This window comes from Chrysoperla carnea, chromosome 2, assembly GCF_905475395.1.
Source record: "Chrysoperla carnea chromosome 2, inChrCarn1.1, whole genome shotgun sequence".
NCBI lineage: Eukaryota > Metazoa > Arthropoda > Insecta > Neuroptera > Chrysopidae > Chrysoperla > Chrysoperla carnea.
In genome coordinates, this window is record NC_058338.1 from 29,352,653 (window position 1) to 29,377,086 (window position 24,434).

A 24,434-nucleotide genomic window follows, 5' to 3' on the forward strand; every position below is an offset into this window, starting at 1 on the left:
ATATTATAACTACTACCTATCAATATTCACGTGCATATAATAAAGTGTGTTATTTATATATTCAAGATCTTTTGAATAATTTATGTAAAATAAGAAAAAATGATATATTATAAATGAATCATATCACAGAGAATCAACTTTCTTAGCTAATTTATGGCAGCGTTAATTCATAAATCTGTCCCACAAACAGTAGACAATAAGTAATGGACATTTTTTTTAAACAGAAATAAACGGGACTATAGATACTCCATTAGGCAAAAAAATTATCGCGGACACCAAGACGCAAATTAAATATGTAAAAATAATCAAGCTATTTGATGCTGACATTTCAATGTTTTCATCACTTATTTATGTACTGCATCCAACAAACTCATCACCGAAGAGCCAGAATGAAAAAGGTACTTAAAGTAAAAGATCAAACTCCAATAGAAGCGTCAACGAGTACATTTAGCTTAGATGCTAGTTACTGAGGTCAGCTTAGTATAGCTTACCAAAAGCTAACTTAATTGCCGCGTTGTTTCCATCACTTATGTATGTGCTGCAATCAAAAAAATTATCACCGGAGAGCCAGAATTAAGAAGGTGCTTAAAGTAAAGGATGAATCGTTATAACACTCACTTATCCCCCCTTTTGTTCACAATTTTATGGATTTTAATTTTTTGGTGGGGAACTCTAACTTTTTTGAAAATGAAGTTTTGCCCATGATACTCGCTGACATTTCTATAGGTCTAATCATTAAATTAACCTGATTTTTATACTTTTTGGATCAAAATTACCCCATCCACTGAGTTTCATCCAATTCCAAAACAACATTTTTTTGCGTTTTTATCCATTTTTTCAAAGGGGTACCCCTTAAAAAAATTGCAAAAAATCGAGAAATTTTATGTATCTCCAATTTTGACAAAACTCAGTATATAAGGTAATTTTGCCCCAAAAAGTATAAAAATGGGGTACATTTTATGACTGGCCGGATAGTTTTTGAAATACGGACTAAAAGCGATCTAAATATTGTGCGTTTTTCTCGATTGAACATTCAGAAAATTCATAAATATTGTTTTTACATATGATGGCATTTAAAATTTATTATTATATTTAATTTTGACTAAAATCTGTTTTTGTTTTCAATCAATTCAAGTAAAAATTATTTTTTCAAATCTGAGAACTAAAAAAAAATAACAAGATTGATTAAATTTTTTATATAAAGGAAATAATCACTTGATAACCATTAATTAAGTGCATTTTGATTGATATTAAACTCATACCATAGATTTTATAAACACTTATAAGGAAGCATTTACACACTTGTACAATTTTGTTTACTTAATTTTTATTCCATTTCCAGTCAGACGATTTTATCACAATTATAATAAAAAAATTTTAATCATAATAGTTTATCTTTTCGTTCGTCATATTTCATAAAAATGATTCATACGAAAATTCTTTTTAAAAAACATTTTACAATCAACAAAAGTAAATATAAAAAAAAATGTTAATGAAGAAAACAAAATTATAATGGTAAACGGCAATAATAGCTTTGCTATTTTTTATGTAAATAAATTATAAAATATATTAAGAATTATCAGTTAAATTACTCACAAAGAAAATTTGAAAAGTCTTGATCAAATTACAAACAATCCAAGTAAGGATATTTTTTATGAGAATAACTTTTTACTTTTACTTTTTTTTTATTGCGTTGCTTATTGACACTGCTTGCAAAAAATTGAATATTTTTGGATTCTGATGACGTCACAAAGTTAAAAAATTCGATTTTTTTTATAACACAGTCAAATTTGATCCGATCTTATTGGAATTTTTTTTGAAACCCACTAATTTTGTGTCATATTTTTCGGCTGTGATGCCAGTTTTTCGCTAGCTATCACAAATGTGCTTAATTCCGGTACCAAGACTCCACATTCTTGAAACTTATTACAGCCAGGTTAATTTTGATCACAAATTTGAAAAATATGATCCAAATTTAGTAGGATTACATACTAGGTTTAACAAAGTTGGATAAAATTTGGATGTGATAGAGCAAAATTAATTTTTTAGGATTCTGATGACGTCACAAAGTTAACAAATTTGATTTTTTTGATAACACAGTCAAATTGAATCCGATCTTATTGGAAAATTTTTTTAAACCCACTAATTTTGGGTCATTCTTTTCATCTGTGATGACAGTTTTTCGCTAGCTATCACTAATGTGCTTAATTCCGGGACCAGGACTCCGCAAACTTAGTAGGATTATATAGGTACTTGGTTTAACAAAATTGGATAAAATTTAAATGTGATGGAGGAAAATTAAATTTTTTGAATTCCTATGGTCACAAATTCGTGTTTGGGAAAACAGTTAACCAAAGGAAAATTTATATTTTATGTGAAAATAAATTGATTAATTTAAATATTAAATTATTCTAATTGTGTATTTTTATTATTTTATAATATTTACAATTGATGGGATACCCATAACGGGGTTTCCAAAACGCTCGAACTTTGACATCATACAATGACCTTGCATTAAACTCATCACAAATACACGTGCAAAAGCTGTGGAAATTATATCAATCATCATAAATTCCGCAAAAATAACCCTTTTGTGTGTGTGTGTGTTGTGTGTGAGCATATGTGTGCAAGTGTTTGTGTCGTAGCAGAAAAAGTATTCAATGGCTCGTCATTTCTACGGTGTGTGTGTACGTTTTTTTAACAAACCAAATATCGGCTATTGTTAAATCACCTTAAGCCGGCGGAAAAGAAAAACAGACCAATTTTTTTAAAATCAGTTGCATTTATCTTGAAAAATTCTTACAAATGAATTATTCCGGGAGTCGATAATCGACGGGACGCTAAAATTAGTCTACGTTAAGTATCTTCCAGGTATCTGAATTAAATCAAAATGTGAGACCGGGCCAAGTTCACGCTTCGTATCAATCTCAATTTTCATTTATCTGTAAAGAATAGCTGTTAACTGAAAGGATCTTTTTATTGAAAAAATAATACAAGGAAAATGGCGCAACAACCGATAAAAAGATATACAATAAGTATACTGTATGCTGTATCACACTCCTTGCTAGCTATTTTATGAGACTCCCTGTAAAAGCAGGATAATAAATTTATGAAAAATAAATTTTTGATAATAATTATTTTGAGTGGTTTAAGTTTATTTGAAATTTGACAATTAATTTCATATATTTATATTTTCTGAGACTTTGTATTATTATTTATTTAAACCAATACATAACTCAATTTCTTGGACTGCCTACCTGTCCAGCATTAAAGACGGGGCTCTGCTACCTTATTTTATTAGCTTTTAAACAAAAATAAAACTATATTTTAATACTAATTTATCGAAATATTTATTTACATAATTACAAAAATATTATTAAAAAAATAGATATCTATTTTTCTTAAAATACACAGTACAAATTTAATTAACTAGTTTTAATGAAAATTTTTCATTATTATTTTTCGTATGTAACTTTATTTTAATTCCTTTCTTTGGAACTAACACCGTATTCGGCACTACAATTAAATCTTCTCGTTTGTCACGTGATTCTATATAATATTGTCGTAAAATTGTTGAAACTACTGTTTTTACTGCTAATTGTGCAAATTTTTGCCCTATACAATTTCTTGGACCAGCACTAAATGGTATGTATGAATATGGATGTCTTTTGCTAACTCTTTCCGGTAAGAAATTGTCAGGATCAAAAGCTTCTGGATTTGGGAATTGTACAGGATCTCTATGTAACACATATGGTACAATAAGTATGTCAGCACCAATGGGTAAACGATAACCATCAATATTTTCTTCATCAGTTAATTGACGTGCAATTACTGGAACACTTGGGAATAAACGCAACGCTTCTTTTATACACCGTTCAAGATACCTGTGAAAAGAATTTAAAATTAAGATATAATCAAAACATAATAACTTTTATTTCACTCACTTCATATTCTTTAAATCGTCCATTGTTGGATCTCGATCTGAGCCATCAAATATAGCGCTTAACTCTTCATGAACTTGATCTTGAATACTTGGATTCTCTCCAAGTAGATATAAACAAAAATTAATGGCTAATTGTGTTGTGTTTTGACCCTAAAAATTAGTATTATAAATTGTTATTAAATGATCATTTTAAAGTTGTGCATGTACGATGAAATGAAATCTTATGCTGGATGACTCCGTTTATCTTTCACAGCCTATTTTTCTGGATATATAAATGCTGAGATTTACAATTGGGTGGCGTATTAACGGACGTACAGCGTAAATATTCAAATTCTAATCTTGGAGGATTGATGATTTTATGTGAAAAAATTAAGTGAATTTATTTATAAGAACATACAACATTCTAAGATAAATAATTTAAAACACAACTTCTTGTTTTTGGAACGAAGTTCCTTAACACGGCTTGCTATGGTGAGCAAACTAGCAGAAATCGTCACGTAACGATGTGAGATATAAAAATCTACAATTTTCTAAACAAAATCCGCCCCTTTCGAAATTTTAAAAAACTCTTTTTTTTTTAATTCCATACAAATTTTACTCACATTCCTACGTGATAGAACGATGTGATTTTTTGCATTCAACGAGGAATACTTAAAAAGTTAGGATATATTTTTATCGAATAATAGCAGGGTTAATAATACTTACAGCAAACATAAATGTATTAACTTCTTCACGAATATCTTGATTTGTTAAAAGTTCACCATTTTCAGAACTTAATATTAACAAATCCATAAATATGGCTTTACGTTTGCCTTTATGTACTTCATCCTCATAATCAGCATTTTGTTCATCATTATTTTTTTTACTTTTTAATGCGTTACGACGCTCTTGAATAACTTCATCAGTAAATGTATGTAAAATATTTTTATATTTATTTTGTTCACGATATTTCATTGTAAAACGAAATATGAAATCAAATAACAACCATGGACGTATCATACGATATATGCCAATTTCTTCCAATCTAAAAATAAATTAAATTTCGTATTATTTTGATAGTTGGCTAATTAATCATAATAATCATAATAATCATAATAAGTGAAAACAATTGACTGAGTTAATTGTTGAAATACCATATATAGACCATATATAGGCAATCGTTTGTTTTTTACGCAATGTAAGTAAAGATATATAGTCACTCTTAGATAGTTCTTAAACAGAGTTCGTATTATATATTATATACACACACACATAGCTAATATTTCCATATAATACATACTGTATAATGTTCTAAACTAATTTGCGCTCTCACGGGTAACCAGTGATGTTTACAAAAAAAATGTTTCAAACAAAAGTTGCTCCTACCTATGTTGCTCATTTTCGAACTCAATCTCACTTTTTACGTCCTGAGCTCGCTTTAAAAATTTCGGTTTAATATCTCTTTTCGTTTTTCAGTTATCGTGTTTACGGACATACGGACAACCGGAAATGAACTAATAAGGTGATTTTATAAACTATACCAAAATTTGGTTCGTAGCATCAATATTTGTTAGCGTTACAAACTTGATACTAAATGTTATATATCCATGATATAAAAATAATTTATATTATCTATGCTACTATGAAGGAAATAAACTATCTCATACAAAATTGTGAAAATTTTACAACAATGTCATTTGCATGTTAGTTTATGCAATATACATTCACATACATGTAATGAATATTGCATAAATGCAATGTGTAATAATTTCACACTCACAAGTTTATTAGTGGTATTATTTTAAAAAGTTTAGTAAATTCATATAATTCAATTTTAAGTATGCTCAGTTATCAAATACCGATAAATTGTTTTCAAAGTTTGAAAAAATCAGACGAAACATGTCATGTTATTAAAATATTAAAATAAAATGCAAGTTTACTAAGCAAAGAAAGTTGGAAGTTTTTTCTTCAAATCCTAAATTATGGAGTTCCACAAAGTAAAGCTCTCACTACATACAATTCACTTTAGAGGCTATAAATTATTTCCTTTACCTAAATACTCTAGAAACTTTTTTTTAAATCATTTTGTATGGTCTTTATACTTTTAAATACTTACTTGTGCATAGCAGATACAATTTCAGCTTGTTTGGATCCTTCTGATTTAATTGGGGTACCCATTGCAGTTTCTACAACAACAAAAATAATACATTTATTATAGATAAAAGACTTGAGATAATTAAGAATACGATGAATAGAAATTATTAATGAAATAATTTTTTTAGTCAAAAAAATCGCCGAATTTGTTTTAAAAATTCCTTTTTTTATCAATTTTTATACCAATTTCTTTTTGGAAATTTTAGAGTAGAAAATTCTACATTTGTGGGTAGAGTAACAGCCAGCAATCCAGGCGAAATGAAATTTACTTACCGCAAATAAAATCTAACGTAAGTCTTTGAGTAAATGGACTAATGTCAACAAAATTTTCAGTTTCAGATAGTGTACGCAATTGATCCATCATACCATTTGTACGTTCAATAAAAACTTTAAGAAAACTTTCTAAGATATTGAAATGAAATGTTGGTGTGACAAGTCGTCTGTGTGTATGCCATTTTGAACCTAAACTAGTAATTAATCCTTCCCCTAAAAGTGGTTTTAGTCCTTCATAGATAAATCCTTTTTTGTTGTGCTTCATTTTGGATATAATGGCCTGAAAAAATAAAATTAAAAGAATAGTCTTAGAAATTCGTGAATTTTGATTGAATGAATTCATTATATTGTATAATGATATGAATTAGAAAAGAGTCTTAAATACCTGTACTGCTTCTGGAGACTGCATTATAATTAATGGATGAAACAATATCGAAGTCTTGTGGAAGTCTTTAAACTGTTCTCGCCATTTTGCAGAGTAATAAAAAAATTCTATAAAAATAAATATGATAAATTATAAATAATTTTTAAATATCTATTAAATTCAAGTACTTACTTTCTTTAGATAGATATTGTGCAGCATTACCGTAAAGCCAATGACCTTTAGGACCAGGAACTTGTCTCAAAATCATGAACATTTTCGACCATGCATAAATTTTAAGAATGGCTTTTCCCACTAATAATAAAACGCCTGTACAGGCTAATATTTCTATAGTTGCAATACATTGTTCAAGCTATAAAAGAATAAAATATAATAACTGACATGTTTAAAGTATTACAAAATCGTTACGGAACATTGTTTTCTGTTCTTTTTTTTTTTTAACATGGTAGTTCATTTCGGGGTGTAGAGATGTGAATACAATAATAATCTGACCAAGTTTTTTGTATTTGTGAAACAGTCCCAGAGGGTGGTGCGAATAGTGCCTTAATTGCACCAGGCGTCGCTAAAAACGTAAAGAATTTTCCAATTTTTTTTAAATTTATCTAATAGGCTTTATTATTACTCATTTTATATTGTTATACTCTTAAAATTTGTCAGGGTTGTCCCTATTTAGATCTCTATAAAATCTTAAAATTGAAAATAATTTCTTCACAACGTATTTTGCACTAGTGTTTAAATTACTCGAGACAGTGTAATAATAATACCCTATATCTATCTGTATGAATACCTTCTCAGATAAAAATAATCACAGAAACAATATGAACATTTCTGTGTTTCCGTTTCCCACTTCAGTACACTTTTATGGTTCAAATGATAATTTTAATGAAGCTTAAATAAGCCATTAGTCTTCGTATAGGGTTTTTAGTACGCCCTTAATGAATGAAATGAGAAAGTGAAGTCAATTCCTCAATTTGCAGGAGTCGGTAAATAATACAAGAGAAGCGTCACTTTTTTCGCTGTATGTACGCTAATTGAGATATTTCGTAATTTTTACAGGGAATTTTTGGATCCAAAATTACAATTGTATATTCCGTTAATTTAATCAATCTGTAGTAGTCCAATAAATGAATAGACTATTAGTCTAACGCCGACCTAATGAAGGTGGGGCCAAATACTAGTTGACAACCCTAGCTACAACATAGGTTCTCTGTTGGTGCAAAGTTTTTGCTGTAAAAAACTTATCGTCTTAACATTATTGGACCAGTTATTCTTAAATGATTTAAGAAATATAATTCATGTTTTTAACGAAATAGATATCAACGTCAAGCGTTAGAGAAACACTTATTAACATGTTGGTGTATAACTAAACACAACGTGAATTCAAACTTGAAAAAAAGTTCATGATTTAAAAAAAATAAATTTCAAAGATATATTTCAACACTTGAATAATTGAAATTAGCGATACGATAATGTAGTTGAACTTGAAATAATAAATATAATACTTTTATAATGAAAGAACCTTCTTAATATTACTGAGAATAATTTTATTCTTTAACAATATTATTTGAATACTTGTTTCACAAATATTTAAAGGTTTTCTATATCAAGGAAAAATCATTTACTTCTAAAACGGGTTACACTTATTTGGTGATACAAAAACTTTTAACTATAAAAATTTTCAATACTGATATAGATAGGTATTTGAAAAATGGTAAATGCTTTCTATTCATTAACATTCATATAATATTCCATAGCTTGAATAAAAAAGCTATGATGATGGTAAAAACATCATTATATGAATTAGAAAACTGTGGATTGCAGTTTTAAGATGGGGAAAAATAGTCATAACTCTCACTTAACTTAATCATTATTTAACTAAAACTTGTATAGCAAACGATCAAGCCGTTTCTGTGCATAATATTTTAGAGTTGCGTGTTCTGCGTTCATATGATCTGATGCTATATTTTAATTTAAGCACGATCGCTAATATGTAGAGCCATTAGATACATTACATAATTAAGAAAATCAAACCATTGTTGTAATTGAGCAGAAATAAACATTCCTATAATTAGTTCATAATGATTTCAGGCATTTCTTTGTATGCTGTAGTAAATTTAGCGTGCCTTTGTTAATTAAGGAAAGAGGCTATTACTTTCGCCACTTGAAATCGAGTATTGATGTAATAAACTGGCCATAATATACGACGTAATTTAGATGACAAAATTTATTGGAAATTATTATTTTTGACAAAAAACATATAAGTAGGAAATTGTTACAAGCAACAATAATAATACCTACTAGAGAGCATGGCAAAAATGGATTAATTGGCTTTTAGGATTTTAGAAGAAAATATTTATAGTCAAGTGGATTATACAACCAAAACTTTGATCAATCCGTAACATGACGAAGATGACGCAATAGCCCAATTTTTATAAAACAAGAAATTTGTATTAAATTTAAAAGATTTTTGAAGTCGATTATTATTAATTAAAATTACCTATAATCAACCCAAAGTATCAACCCAATTAATAAAAAAATTATAATGAAGTTATATTTAAAATGTGGTATCGACGCGAAAAGCAATAATAACCAGTTTCAATGTCAATACATCACCATCAGGTAATTCGAAATTAATCGGGGAATTTAATTCGTTTTATTTGACACCTTTGATATTCGATATTAGCGCAAGAAATGCGTTTTCAGAAGGATACACATTCCAGGCGTAACAACGTATTTAGTCAAGATGTATTTTATTCCATCTTCAAATTTCGTCTGGTATGAAATCACACCCACCACATCTTCTACACAGGGACGGCTCAAGAAAGTTCCAAGGATGGTGCTAGATTTCATTATGATCCCCTTTCTCAATATACAATGAATTAATCGAATATTAACATATATTTAAATTATTAAAAACTAAAATAATCAAAAAAGTTTTTAAATAAGTAGATATGTACTCATAAAATTCAAAAATTGGAAAATTCGTTGCCTTTTTAGCACTTATTCACCCCTCGCACCACCCTAGGGTCGCCGCTACTACTACACGATCCTATTTATTCACTCAGTTTGATACCGGTAAAAGAACTTTTTAAATGAATACTTTATAAAACTATTTTTAAGCAGATTTATTAGCCACGGTCGTTCTAATCAATATTACATTATAAAAATGAATTACAATTATAATGATTAACAATAACAATAATTGTAATCACATTCAGATTGAATAATAACTCACCATTGTTGCATCTATAATAATATAATAGCAATTTACTAAAATCCACTAAACTAGTAAAACCACTATAAAACCACTGGTTGCACAGCAAATGACTAAAACACTACCATCCACTTTTTCTACCATATATATATAGATTCTAAGTATAACATTAATGACGCTAGAAAGACTTGATTTGGTATTGCTAAATTCTATATGCGTTCCTTATTAATTGTTGCAACAGATTCATTCATTTTTATTTTATGATCATAGGCGCCAATCTTATGAAATTATTGCAGTTAGAAAAAAAAAAAACAGATTTTACTAAAAATTTCATCTACAAAATTCATCATCAAAGTTGAAAGTAAGGTACAAATAATTTCAACTACAATTTGAAACTTCCCTTGGCACTCGTACTACCTTCAATATCAGCTTATTGATATATTGATTTGAGCCTTCATGTTTGTTTCCCTCTACATCTCTGTGACTGTACCTACCAGATTTAAATTAAAATTTTTCGATATTGCAAAGAGTTCTGAAAAAAATACCCTCTTAGAAAAAAGCGTAATTTTCAATAAAATATAATTTTAAAAAGGTCAATTTTATGGGTAATTTTGATAATAAAGATACAGAAACAACAAAAAGGCGATGATTAATGCGATTAATATACAAATTTCAAGAATTTGCGACAGTGAATAATTAATATGATTTTTTTTACTTTTAAATATATAATCAATCAATCAATTGTGTGTTTAATGGAAAGGTGAAAACCATTAAAATATGTCACGACTCTGTAGTTTCCTAATGAGATTTAATTTCTTATATAAAAACATAAGCTTTGTTAGCAAATATTAAGCGCCTCGCAAAACATACTCAAATTTTAAAAATTCATTGATTCATAATTAATAGAAGAAAGAAAGAGCATGTATAGAAGAAAAAAGGTAGTTTTGCAGGTGCTTTTCCCATTTTCGAGGAGGGATTGCACCGTAGACTTTAAAATTTTTGAAAGTATTCGATACTGGATGAGAGAAGGTCTACCTATTTCTTTCTGTATATTAGACTATATACATAAGACCAGCTATCGTGATTAAAGAGCACTCTGTTAAATATCGAACAGGAAAAATACCCTATATATTTCCTTTGATATTTGATAAATTGATTTGATAAGTGTCAAATTATCATTTTTCATCAACCAAATATTGCAAAAGAAAAAAATGCATTCCTGAAGTTCTGAAAGTGTATTACTCATTCTAACAATGTCCAAATATTTCAATAAATCCTACATAATACGAAATCATATTTTATAATATTTTTATTGTGGCTTAAAATTTAAAAATCCTAAAATAGGTCGTCTAACGAACGACTTTTTTCTTAGTGCCATCATCTCCCAAACTAAAATGGTACTTTGCGCTCCACCCAATCTAATGTGCAATTAATAATTGCACAATCTACTCCGTGGGAGTTGTGGTTAGAGGTTAGAGATTAAGTATATATTGTGGTAAATTTTTTTTGAAATCAACTTTCAATGTAGCTTTCTACAAAGCGGAGATCTTGTTCTTTCGTATGATTTCATTTTATTTAGTATAATAATTTTCTTTGGGAAAACCAAAATTTGGTATACTGATCTATTTGTGTGCGTAGGTGTAATTATTATATTACATATAATTACATGATTGTCTTCGGGTTTTTTTTTGGGTGGGCTAGTTAGCCATCCTGCGATTGTCTGTTTTGCCTTATGATAGTAAGTACATTTCTAAATTACTTGTTATACATATCGTTCTTTGAGCTTAATCATAATCATTATATGTAAAAATAATGAAGTTTGTACTATTAAACGATTTGAAACAAAAAAACAATATGTTGAAAGCTATAAAACGCCATTACAGGTAAAATAAATACAGTGCAACCTCGATATAACGAATCTGAAGGGAACCAGTAAATATTCGTTATATCAAGTAATTCGTTAAACTGAGGTTTGTTATATTGAAGTTAAGTTGGTCTAAAATTCGTTATAAAGAGGAAAAAAGTGTCGGAACCTCTCGCGACATGAATTACATACTATGGAGTATACTAACTGTCATATATTGGTGGGACTTTATACGTTATATACCTAAAGGTTTTGAATTGCCGAATTTCGTTATTTAGAGGTATTTAAATTTTTTATGTAGTTGAAAATTCGTTATAAAGAGACTGTTCGCAAAAAATATTCGTAATGTAGAGGTATATTTTATATTGACTCTTATGGACAATTCAAGGGGATTGCGAAAAATTTGTTAAATCGAGGAATTCGTTATATTGAGGTTCGTTATATTAAGGTTGCACTGTAAATATATATCTTTAAATTAAGAAAATCTATCAATTTTCTAATATATCGAAGTTAAAGATAAAGTGAAATAACTGACTGGAGAATAGCAATAGTCTGAGCCAAAGATAATAATAAAATGATGAAGAAGGCATCGACATTATTTTTACCTGAAAATTAACTATGATCCGCACATGTATAGGAATAGTAGACAGGTTCAGTATAGGTAACTACTTATTTAATTAAAAAAATAATTTATCTTACGTATGTATACATATCTGTGTTTATTCATCATTCATTTTACAACCATGAATGCGATGATATTTAGAAATATTATTACAAAGTTATTATTATTATTATTATTGATTACTTCTTTCAGCATAAAAACTCCCGATTATAGAAAGCTTTTATTTAAGTTGCTATTTTTCCTGTCTGCACATGGGCAGTAGCAAGCGTTTGGGTAAGACGCGATTGAGCGACGAGATATAAACGGGCGCCACAGGTAAGAGGTATAAAAAAAGCGAAAAGGTAAATGTATATTAGAAGCGCCGCACACAACGGGACGTCAAGTTGGTTTATGAAGACTGAAAGAAAGGAAGGGGAGAGAGAAGGCAAATTTTAATATATGCATATATTTTGCATATGGGAGCCGATTAATAAATCCTAAATAGCAATCTACCAAACTCACTGGGACTCTTATCGCTTTGAGACGTGGATTCAAAAGGTAAGAGTATCCATTAATTACTTACGAACTTTGAAAGCGTACAAGAGGTGCAAAAACCCAATAAAAGCACTCCGAAGCTTGTTTATTTCACTTCAAAATACGCTTTATTTGCTTAAACTTCAGATATCTCCTTGAATAATGAGCCTACAGAAGCCTACCTGGGGTCGTTCGAAAGTTCTTTCTTCTATTTAGCCGTCAAAAAAAATTTGCGATCCGATATTCGAAATTGCATCTTTGTTTTTCGCAGTAGTGAGTGTCTCCAAAAGTTATGCATAATGGCAAGTTGCAGCCATTTTTTTCATGTCAAAGTTCAATTTAATAAAGAATAGAAAGCTTTAAAATAAAAATGAATTGCTTCTTGCTTTCTTTAAGAATTGAGCACATAATAATGTTTGGTATAAAACAATTTTTAAGTTCATTATTCGAAAATCAGACAGTACAAACTTAAAAAAGCCGTAAATCACTGAAATTCAATCATTTTTCGTAGAGATGCAGTAATATTAAAAGTTTTTTCTATTAGGTGAATGGTAATTAAATTGAACTTTTCCAACTTATTGACTATTAAGCATGACAAACCAAATAATCTACCATTTTGTATAACTTTTAGGTAATCAAAAAAATATACTGAACTATTGTTGAACACATATTGATTGATAACATGATCATTCAAAATATAAATAATAAATCATAACAGAGTATTTAAAAATTCGGGGCAAGAAGTATTACCTGGACACAAAACGTTTCGCTTTCAAGATGTTTTGAAATTATATGAATTTAATAGTAACAAGTGAATGTAACAACTAACTGAGTTAATTGTTTAAAAACTCTACATTTACTTAAGTTCACAACTTTTCTAGGAAAACAAAATATTTGCAACCTTTTATAGTTTTGGAGAAAAATATCAATCAAAGTTTTGTCTAACATTTGCTAAACCTAAGCAACGTGACCAAATTAATAGATTTGCTACAATGGATTATTGTGCATTACAGAATGAACATATGCGTATTGCCTACTTTTTTGATAGTCAGTACTTATATCAAAACATTACTTAATAAGTCTTTTAATTTTATTTACTGTTCCTGATTTCCTTGATTCTATCTACGTTAGTTTGATTTATTAATTATTTTGTAATCATTTTATTTTACTTTCAACTACAGAACAATAAGCACGTATCAATTTGCTACTAAATATTACACGAACTATTCAATTATAGTTTGGATTTTCTATTACCTTATTGTTTAATTTAATAAAAATAGCTTCCAAAAAATACTTACATTAGATAAAATATATTTTCTTAATATTTTGCTGAGTGTACACTCACTGTCAGAAAAAGTGCCACAGTTAAAACCATTCTAAGCGTACGCATCATATGTTATGTTATAATAGTAACACTTAGAATGTTTTAAAACGAGCATTTTTTGTGACATTGAGTATACATCCCGGAATTATATACTTCCACTTTCGGAATTAAATTTAAAACAACTTTTTTTACGGAATTGGAGAACATAAAATTAACATTTAATACTTCAAATCAAAGACTTAGTTAATACAATCATTTTGTACGACAAACCAATTTTCATGGTGAAAACAACATCACATTATATGGTACATTTGCCTTATGACTTTAATTTTAGAAATTGGAATAGGCTTAAGAGTTAAAGACTATTATACAATTTACAGATTCATTAAATAAAATAAAACAAAAATTCTAAAACATGTTAAGTAATCTTTATTATTATTATTACTTATTACATGGACAACATTATTTTCACACTTTTGTCATTTCTTCGTAAATGTATTAAAAAAAAGACTTCAGACGATTGTTGGTGTTTAACCTTGAATTGAAAATTAATTTTATTACCATAATTTATAAATTTTCATTCTTGAATAGAAAAAAATTTCTACAAATTCATTTTTTTGGAATTTTGATGTAAATAATATTCCGCTATTTAAATTTTTACGCTTTTTTTCGTAATTTGTTTAGTTTATTCTACCTCCAATTGAATATTATAAAATGATAAAATACTGTTATAATACACGCATTATTTTTGAACAATAACATTTGAAATTATCGTGTTATATTACGGATACAGATTAAGTTATATAGTTTTAGCTATATTGGCATGTTCTCTTGTTGCAGCCAAGCTGCAAAATATGCGAAATTGAAAATTTCGTCTTATTCAGAAAGATAAAAATGATGGCCTTGTTTTACCAATACGAGCGCACAGTATATTAACTTTGATAGGATGAAATAACACTATCAATAAGTTAACTTTGAGAAGTCGCCAATTTGCTCGGTATCGCTTAGTAGAAATTCTATTAGAACAAACACTGGTGTAAAGTAATTATTTGTTTAGTTTAATATGCTTAAGTAACATTATCGTTAAGCACATATGGGACGAGAATGAACTTATTAAAATTAGAATGAAGAATCAAATTTATTATTTGCCGAATTACTCGAAATACTATTTTTCAATAAGATTAATCCTATTCTACAATTGCAGTCGTCTGTTGTATGTCGGACACATGCACAATATAAGCCATATTTAACATTTGAGGTTATCTAGAATAAAAGTCACATACGACTTACATTATATTACCTTAATTTATAGAGTGTAGAGGTAAAGGAATCTCTTGTAGCTGTTTGGCTTAAAAAGTGACACCAAAATAAGATTAAATAAAATGACTATAATAGCGCTCGCGTAGCGGAGCGTATATGTGCATGTATATGCATGAACTGTATGTCTTCTGGAACACCAATGCCATCTTAATTAAATGCAATTTTAGAGTCACGTTTCTAACACAGAGATTGTGCTCCTGTACACTACATACTTTAATTGTAGGAAAGGCTTTAAGAAAATAGTTTCCTTTCTTTCTTTGTGTAACAAACTACTAATATATTCTACAAGTATGTGTGTATCGACCAAAAAGTTTCATAAACCTTTGTTGATCAGAAGAATAATGTACATATAGTTTAAGCCAATGCTAAAACTATATAAATATAAACATAATTGGAGGAAGAATAATTGACGATAATAAAATCATAATTATTTATATACAGCTTCAAACATAGTAAAATAAAGTATTGTTATTTAAATTGAAAATACTTATTTATTATACTATAAATTCTGAGCGGCTAAATCTTCCGCATCAATACCGAGCATAGCTAAATCATCAATTTCCATGTGATTTTTATCTGGAGGATTCCCATTATCTTTCTTTACATTACTTTCGGACATGTTAGGAGGAAGAGGTGGCATAATAGGTTGATGTTCAACATTGTATCCATCGTATCCAGTATATGCGTAATTTTCCATCATTTGATATTGAGCCATCATCATAGCTTCTTGTGGTGCATTGCCCTCGGCATCTTTGGGCATATCTCCTGGGAATATTATATTTAATGCATCTTGTAAATCGGGTGGAAGACCTCCTTTTTGTGCATGTTGTTCTTGTGGTATCATCATCATTGGCATATGCTCCTCTGGTGGCTCCATCATGTGTTGAGATAAAACTGGAGGTGGAGGTGCACACATATAGGCAGATATTTGTGGTGGTTCAGGAATTATCATAGGTGGATCTGGAATAATCTGTGGTGGAGGAGGAGGATTTTCAGGTGTGAACTTATATTCATTACCAGACAATTTTGTAACATGTACAAGTCCTGGAGCAGGTAAATTAGTTGTATTATTATAATCTGATGAAAATTTACTCCTAGATTTATCAATTTCATTACTTTTTTTATCATCATTATCTTGTTTCTTCTTAAATAACGGCATTCTTCCTATTAATGGCAATTTCTTTTGTTGTGCTGCTACTGGAAATTTGACTTTTTCTCCACTTTCGTCATTTTTTTCTGATTTTGCATCATCTCGTTTGCCATCTTTGTCTTTACTAAATTTTCCATTATCTGATTTTTTTGAATATTTATCATCTTGATATGATGATCGATCATCTCTACCATATTTTTTACGATCCGGTGAACCGTATTTTCGGGATGGTGGTGAACTTCTCTTTTTTCTATCTGGTGAATAACGATCATATTTTTTTCTAGATGGCGAAGAGCGACGATCTCGATCTCGATCTCGGTCACGATTACGATCACGATCTCGATCTCGATCACGATCACGATCACGCCTATCATCAGAATAACGAGAAGTCCTGTCGCGATCTTTTTCTCGATTATCCCGCTCTCTGGATCTGCGTGAACTATCATCTGTAGACTTTCTGATATTTTCATCAGTTGATCTTTCCTTGGTAAGAATCTTCTTATCATCATCTTCATCTTTACGATTTCCTAACAAACTTAATGAAACAGAATGCGATTGTTTAAAATTTTGCGATTGTTTTAATTTATTCCGAAAAGTGTGAAACGTTAGAATATCTTTATCTTTTGGTAAAATACTGTTTTTATCAACTTTTTCATTGTTTTTATTCTCGACAGAATGTTCAATACTCTCAACTTGTTTTTGTTGATTTTGTTTCCTTTGAGTACCATCTTCTACCAATTTAGTAAGAACATCTAATTTCTCACCAAGCTCTTCACTAAGTATCATTTGCGCTTGCATTTTCATTTTATTACGCATTGCAACACGAATACTACGTGACTTATCACTTTCAAGCTCTTCATCGGATGATGTGTCCGTTGAACTTGATGATGATGAACTACTATCACTTGAATGCCTTCGTTTTTTTTTCGATTTTTTCTTTTTCTTTTTATCACGTGAACTGCTACGACTGTCTCGTTTGTCTTTACTATGTTTTTTACGTTTTTTACTTTTTGTATCAGATGGTATACCGAATACATTTAGAGAATCTGGTAAGCCTGATATATCAGATGATTCTTGCGACTTTTTTGAATTTGGAACACGAGAAAATGCTTTTTGACGATCACTTATCCAATCAGTTTCCCAATGTGGATTTTGTTCAACAAAATTCTGGAATGAGAATAAAAAAAATTTTAGCCGTGAGTCCATAAAACAAAATTCGATTTAATTTTAAAAACCGAACAGTTTTATAATATTTAATGCAAATAAAGTGTTCTTCATGTTTTTTTTGTGCTAATAAGAAATATTTTATAAAAAAGATTAAAAAAATCGATAGTTTTTGCCTAAAAAATTAGAACAATCCTTTAAATAAATGCGAATAAAAAATGAATATGACTTACAGTAAAATTTTGTATATGTAATTTAGATTTTAAATGTGTTGAGGCACAATGCAAATCACCAATCCATTTATCACACAGCTTACAATACCATGCTTGTGCCGGTATAAAAAATTGTATTCCTTTGATTGGGGTTCGTTTCACTGGACCTTCTGGATTACTTGGTAACTCTGGTTCAGGTGGTACATTATGCCATGGCATATCAACTAATTGATGCTGTTTAGTTGTCTTAAAATGTTGCTCACTTTGTAAATGTGTTAGAAAATCTTTAGCTGAATTAGGGAATACGTCACAAATACGACACCAATGCAATTCAGGATCATAGTGGACAAAATTATATATAGGACGTGATGAATCCAAAGTTTGTGTTATACTTAACATATTTTCCATTGGACTATTACTTCGTTCCGATGTTGTCGATTGTTGTTTATAACCTTTATCATCATCCTCGCCAATAATCCCCGATAACATTTCAATGACATTATTAATTGCTTTTAATTTGGTTTGTATTTCAACCTGAAAATTATCAAACAAAACAGTGCGTTAGATTAAAAGGTTAATATTTAATTTTTGTTGTTGTTTCCATGTACAAAATACATACTGAATGGATCTCCACGACATTCAATGTTATTGCACATCTTTAGTATTTTTTATATATTTTTTTGTATGTATATAGTTTTTGGACACATCAGCATCTAAATCTAGCTATTAGCGACATGGAATGAGAGTAGGTGTTATAAAAATTAAAAATATTATTTTATATCATTAAAAATTAATATAACAAACCCGTTTTGTAATAACTCCTCACCGAGAAATAAATAAATAAGAAGTTTAGAAAAGCGACTTGTGACATTCTCATATTGCTGAAATATAAAATTTTGCAATCTACAATCATGTGTGTCCATCCACAACAATAAACATTATTAACTGTATTCTTCACCTCAAGCTCAATAGATAGGAGAAATTGAATGGATCATTTAAACATTCATGTTTACATAGCTTCATTCCAAGAAATAAATGTTTTCAAAAAAAGAAATGCATTTTTAATATTACAACTTAAAAAATTAAAAAACTATAGGCCACTTTAATACAGAGTGGCGCAAAAGTCTCTCATGTATATAAAATTCTAGCAACTTTATACAATTAACAAATTTTTTCGACACCCAAAAAATTTCACAGACTAACGATTTAAAAATCTAAAATATTACAGGTAATTAATTGTAGAAAGTTATTCAAATTTAAAATGTAAGCTTGATTTGTGGACCACTCTGTACTTATCTGGACCAATCTATGTTGAAAAAAAATTAATATTTGAATTAGAGAATCGAATAATCTTATAATGGTGCTGCACATAAAACATTAAGTTTCTGATATAAATTTCAAGACGACCATGGCGTGCATCAGTCGATAAAAATGAAAAGATTGTTCTACTAAAAGATAAAATCGGTGTAAGTGCTTTAAAAAGTCCAAAGCCATTGGAATACCAAAAAGCATAATAAACTATAATATAAAATAACTAAGCCTCCCCACCATCCTTGAGAATTTCGGACGAATATTGAGTGTTTACCCTCGTTCAAGATCACGTAAAGACTGATATAAAACTTCTTTTAGAAAAAATGATACTAACTAACTACCCAGTGAAGCGACGAGTAAAAAAAACAACTTGAACTACAGAACTTTAAAAAAAATTACTTTCTATTTTTTTTTTCAAAAGTAATCATTTACTTAAAAGGAACTAAAATTTGCCACTTTAAAATTAATATTAGAATGTACCAGGAAAGTTTGGAGAATGCTAACCTAATTCCCGGGATTCTAAATTAACAAAGCACTGTAGCCTCAAAATTATTCATCCTATATGTCAACAGGATACAAATTTAAGGAAACCAATTATACGCAATTCGTTAAGGCTCTGTAACACAGATATCAATGAACAGGACATTTCTACCCAAGTTCTTCATAAAAACAAAACATTGAAAAGGATTATTCATATTTACTTTTGCATATGGTATGGGGACATACATTGCGGATTCTACGAAAGTCTGGCAAAAGGCACCATTTTGAAGTCGGCCTGCAGCGACACGTTAATCTACAATATAATTTTTAATTCTTCGATAAATATGATCCCAATATTAGAAAATACAAAATATTACACATTCATGTTTTTAAGGGTTTTTAGAGTGCTTAAAAACCTGTAAATCTCAAGGAGCACGACCTCTATATATATAAGAGAAAAACTTTTAGATTTTTTAATTTAAAATTCGACTCTCTAATTAAACGCATATCACTTTGAGATTGAAGTGAAAAATTGGTACTAGTATATATTTATAAATAATTTTACCTGTAATTTATGATTTTCCTTGAGTATTCGTTGTGTTTCACGTGGAATACTCCCAGATCCAACTTCCGCTAATAGCTCTTCCTTTTGTGTTTGTAGTACATCCAATTCACGTTTTAAAAGCGATGCCTTTTGAAAATATTCGTCACGTTGTTTGCGTAGTGTTGCACGTTGATGTTTTACTTCTTGCGCAATCGCTGCTATTTTTCGATAATAATTGTCATTTACATATTTTTAATTATTATTACAATAATATATATCATGTATACAATGTAAATATGATACAATAATTAATACAAAACTTCAAAGTAATTAATTTGTTACATTTATATTAATACAATTCATTTATGAAAAATGAAATTTTATTATTTGTATAATTGAAACTTGAATAGGTTATTCAGATTTATCGAATCAACGTACATTTATCAAATTATTAAAATCAGTTTATAAACTTAATGCAAAGTGGGGCGGCTAAGCTTTTTTTGACAATTAGAGATAATAGTAGCGTCTAAGTGAGCTAATAACATAAACTTCTTTTATATCATTAAAATGTCTTAACAACACCATCTCTGTCCCTACAGAAAATTGTTATAGATTAGAAAAACCATACTAGCGTGTAAAAGTTAAGTAATAATTCCATAGATATAAGTAAATAGACTTGAAAACATTAATCTAAAATTATAGTCTTTTGTTACAAATATGTCTGGGCTTAGGGAACTTTAAGCTCCAGCGAGTAAATATGACATTTCGCTCATGCCGAATTTCTTTTTAATGAACTTTAAAACTTAAATTTATCAGACAAGTTCTATAAATTCATCCTGCGGCTACGATTAAGCCCTGCTGAGCGACGCTATGATCATTTTACTTTGAATAAATACGTAATTTTACATATTCAAAGTGTCAGTGCCTCCTAGTCTAAAAAATAATTTTTTATATAAAAAGTTTATAACTTTTACTAAAGACTGGTTCATTAATAGAACTCAAAGTAAATTTTGGTAATAAAACTTTCCGAACACCACTTATGAAGCCGTACCAATTTGACAGAAAGATATAGTAATTTTTCTCAAGTATCTCGAAAACTACGAGGCTTATCATCATCATTTAACATAAATAAAATGTATTTAGTATAATACACACTATGAATAGAATACAACATTAGAGACACCTTAAAAATATTCAATTACCTTCTTTCTTTAAATCATCATTATTTGATTGCTCGGGTTGATTACGTTGTTGCGATGATTCTCGTGACGATGCTTGCTGTGGTGGCTGTTGAATATTCATGCGTGGCGGTGGTGGAGGTCGTGGCACATCTCTAAATTCTGGTGATGTTTGTCCTTGGCTTTGCCAAGTTGGTGGAGGTGGAGCTTGCATGTAGTTGCCATCATTAGTATTCTGTAATATAGAAAATAAAACGTATACATCGATTTCTATTCAAATGTTAAATCACTTACCGGAATATATATATGGTTTTAATTGATAAATGAGAAGAATGGAAAAATTTAAGAAAGAAATTAAAACTTTTTTTTTTAATAAAATTCATTGTTTGCTTTCTTGGGAATTCCAATTGTGAAAATTATTCTTCTCAATTTTTCCCATGGGAAAAAAATATCAGCATATTATACAAGAACCAGATCTTAATCCAAAATAAAAAGACTTTTTTGATTTGATTCATATTAATATAAAATTAATCACTAATCAAAAACTATTATCATTTAAAAATATATTACCATTTAAAAAATTCGACCTTCTTTAGTACACGGTACATAATTTTCTAACGATATAACTGATAATTCTTGTTTTCTAGTGTTAGGGGGGACATCTATTGAAGTATATTAGAATTACAATAGCGTTGGCAGATCAATTCATTCCTTCGTTTTGGAAACCTTCTTCAGTGATTATTTTAAGTAAGAATTAAGAAAAATAAAGCTACAGAAAAACTTTCAATTCTAAAGCAATATGCCAGCTTAATAATGATAGAGATACAAATGCATGCGCATGCGTATGTGAAACTCAACCAGTGCGTTGGCACACTATATTTATTAATTTTTATTAATTTTGAATCGAAATTTTTACAACCGGAGCACCCTTAAAAATTAAATCACTATGTACTGCAACAAAATACAAAAACTAAAATATGAAATAAAAAAAATTAATAATCAAATAAGTGTATTCCTAATGCTTTTATTCCTTAAGAAAAATTGAAATGTTAAAAGGTTGAAACTTTTTCAATAAATGTACTCGCCTACGGTGATAAATAAGCTACGCGTACATTAGCTAGAATATATATTATTATTATTATTATCATGTCTTTAGTGCATATTTCTGATCGAAAAAATTTTCTTTACAAAGTTTTTGTTTTGAGTAGATTTAATTTAAAACAATTTAGCAGATTTTGATGAAACTGTTTTTTCTTTCTTTTAGAACATTCTTTATGACTTTAGAAATGTTCTATAAGTATTCTAAAATAACTCGCCATTTAGTTGTAGTATAGTATTTATAGATTTTGGTAAACATAAACCGAAAATTTTTAGCTTATCATTAATTTGATAACTTATATTACTCGGGATATTACCACAATTCAAACAGACATGACTAGAAACATTCTACCTTTCTCATTTTGAATCTTTTTTAAGAATTATAGATCATACCATATTCGGATAGTAGGCAGAAGACATTTGATATTGATTTTGCGAATAATCTTGTTGCATCCCACTTGAAGAAAGCTGCATTCGATGCTCATGTGATACATCTCCAGAGTGGTACGGATATTGGTTACTTTGTGGTTGTGATATTGATGTGGGATAAGCAGTATTATATTGTTGTTGTTGCTGCTGCTGTTGTTGTTGCTGACGTTGCTGTTGCTAAAAATAAAACACAAAATGAGGTCTCGCATAATTTTACACTAAAATAAGTGACACTTCTTCGATATCAAATTTTTGTTGCTCTGAGTCAAAGATCTCTGATAATATGAAATAACGTTCGAGAGACAGTGAAACAAGACGAACATAAACCAGCTTTGAACCTATGAAAACTTCTACCAAAAATCTACCAAATGTTTAGAAAAATTTGCCATTGACTTGAGTACAAATGCCGAAATCACATACCCATATTATTTATGGGGAATCAATTTAACTAACTTTCTAGTTACTACATTGAGTGTGTTTTTTGTTCGAATATCTACATACGTTCAGGCACATGATTTCAAAACCACCTAGATACGTGGATAATAAAATGTCTAGATACATCATTACTAAATAAAAACTTACTTCATTGTACATGGAAGGCATTATAGGCACATTTGAATCGCGTACAATACTATATTGTGTCTGTACTTGTCTATAATCAATTTGATTCGGCATCCAATTGTCTTGTGTTTGTTGTTGTAAGTTTGAATCGTCCTGTTTTGATTGTCGTGGATCACGTAAGCTTTGTGATCTATTAGATGGCTCTTCTTTATCATGACTTGGTGGTGACTTTAATCGTGGATCTCTTCTTAATTTTAAATCCCAATCGGACTTGTATTTACCACTGGAGTCGTCATAAGAACTTCGTGCCTTTTTCGAAGATGTGATATCAAAGATATCAGCCATATTCATGTAGTTTTCCCTTTTTAAGCAAATTTAACCCATTCAACGTAATGTTTTTACCATGATAAATAAATAAAGTCTAATTTATAGCAATTATATCGACAAATCGTTTAATTAAACGATTTAATTAATAATATTTAGTTTTAAAGTAATGACAATTCTAACAATAACTAGCGTCTAGCATGTTATGAATGTATGAAAATTGCCGAAAATCATAGACACTAGATAGAATAAAATTGATGGCATGTAACAGAAAAGCATATAAGAGAAACTTAGGAATAATTCATAATATTTTAGGTTTGTTCCGCAATGCGCTTGCTTGTATGTATGATTCAAAGTGAAGAACACCAGTAGCTAAGCTAAATAATATCTGTCAA

At 29.2% G+C, this 24,434-nt stretch overlaps 2 protein-coding genes across 3 annotated transcripts; both read right to left on the reverse strand.

Annotated features, from left to right (window-relative positions):
• Window positions 1-3,454: 3,454 nt before the first annotated feature.
• Window positions 3,455-10,026, reverse strand: LOC123292008 (cytochrome P450 4C1-like; the record flags this gene model as incomplete). Its single annotated transcript, XM_044872505.1, has 8 exons — window positions 9,967-10,026; window positions 6,906-7,083; window positions 6,735-6,841; window positions 6,350-6,629; window positions 6,039-6,108; window positions 4,649-4,967; window positions 3,945-4,093; window positions 3,455-3,884 (listed from the first exon to the last, which is right to left on the reverse strand). Coding segments are annotated over exons 1-8 (1,536 nt in total), but the record flags the coding sequence as incomplete, so codon positions are not given.
• Window positions 10,027-14,916: 4,890 nt separating this feature from the next.
• On the reverse strand, window positions 14,917-24,245 carry LOC123294015 (zinc finger matrin-type protein CG9776-like). 2 transcript variants are annotated; one of them, XM_044875070.1, is made up of 6 exons: window positions 23,737-24,245; window positions 23,119-23,331; window positions 21,652-21,862; window positions 20,471-20,664; window positions 18,136-18,648; window positions 14,917-17,905 (listed from the first exon to the last, which is right to left on the reverse strand). In XM_044875070.1, the coding sequence occupies exons 1-6, from the start codon at window positions 24,064-24,066 to the stop codon at window positions 16,088-16,090; spliced, it is 3,279 nt and encodes a 1,092-aa protein (XP_044731005.1). In that variant the 5' UTR covers window positions 24,067-24,245; the 3' UTR covers window positions 14,917-16,087. The 2 variants fall into 2 exon arrangements, with proteins under 2 accessions (XP_044731005.1, XP_044731003.1); XM_044875068.1 differs by having other exon boundaries at window positions 20,471-20,667.
• Between the last annotated feature and the right edge of the window lie 189 nt (window positions 24,246-24,434).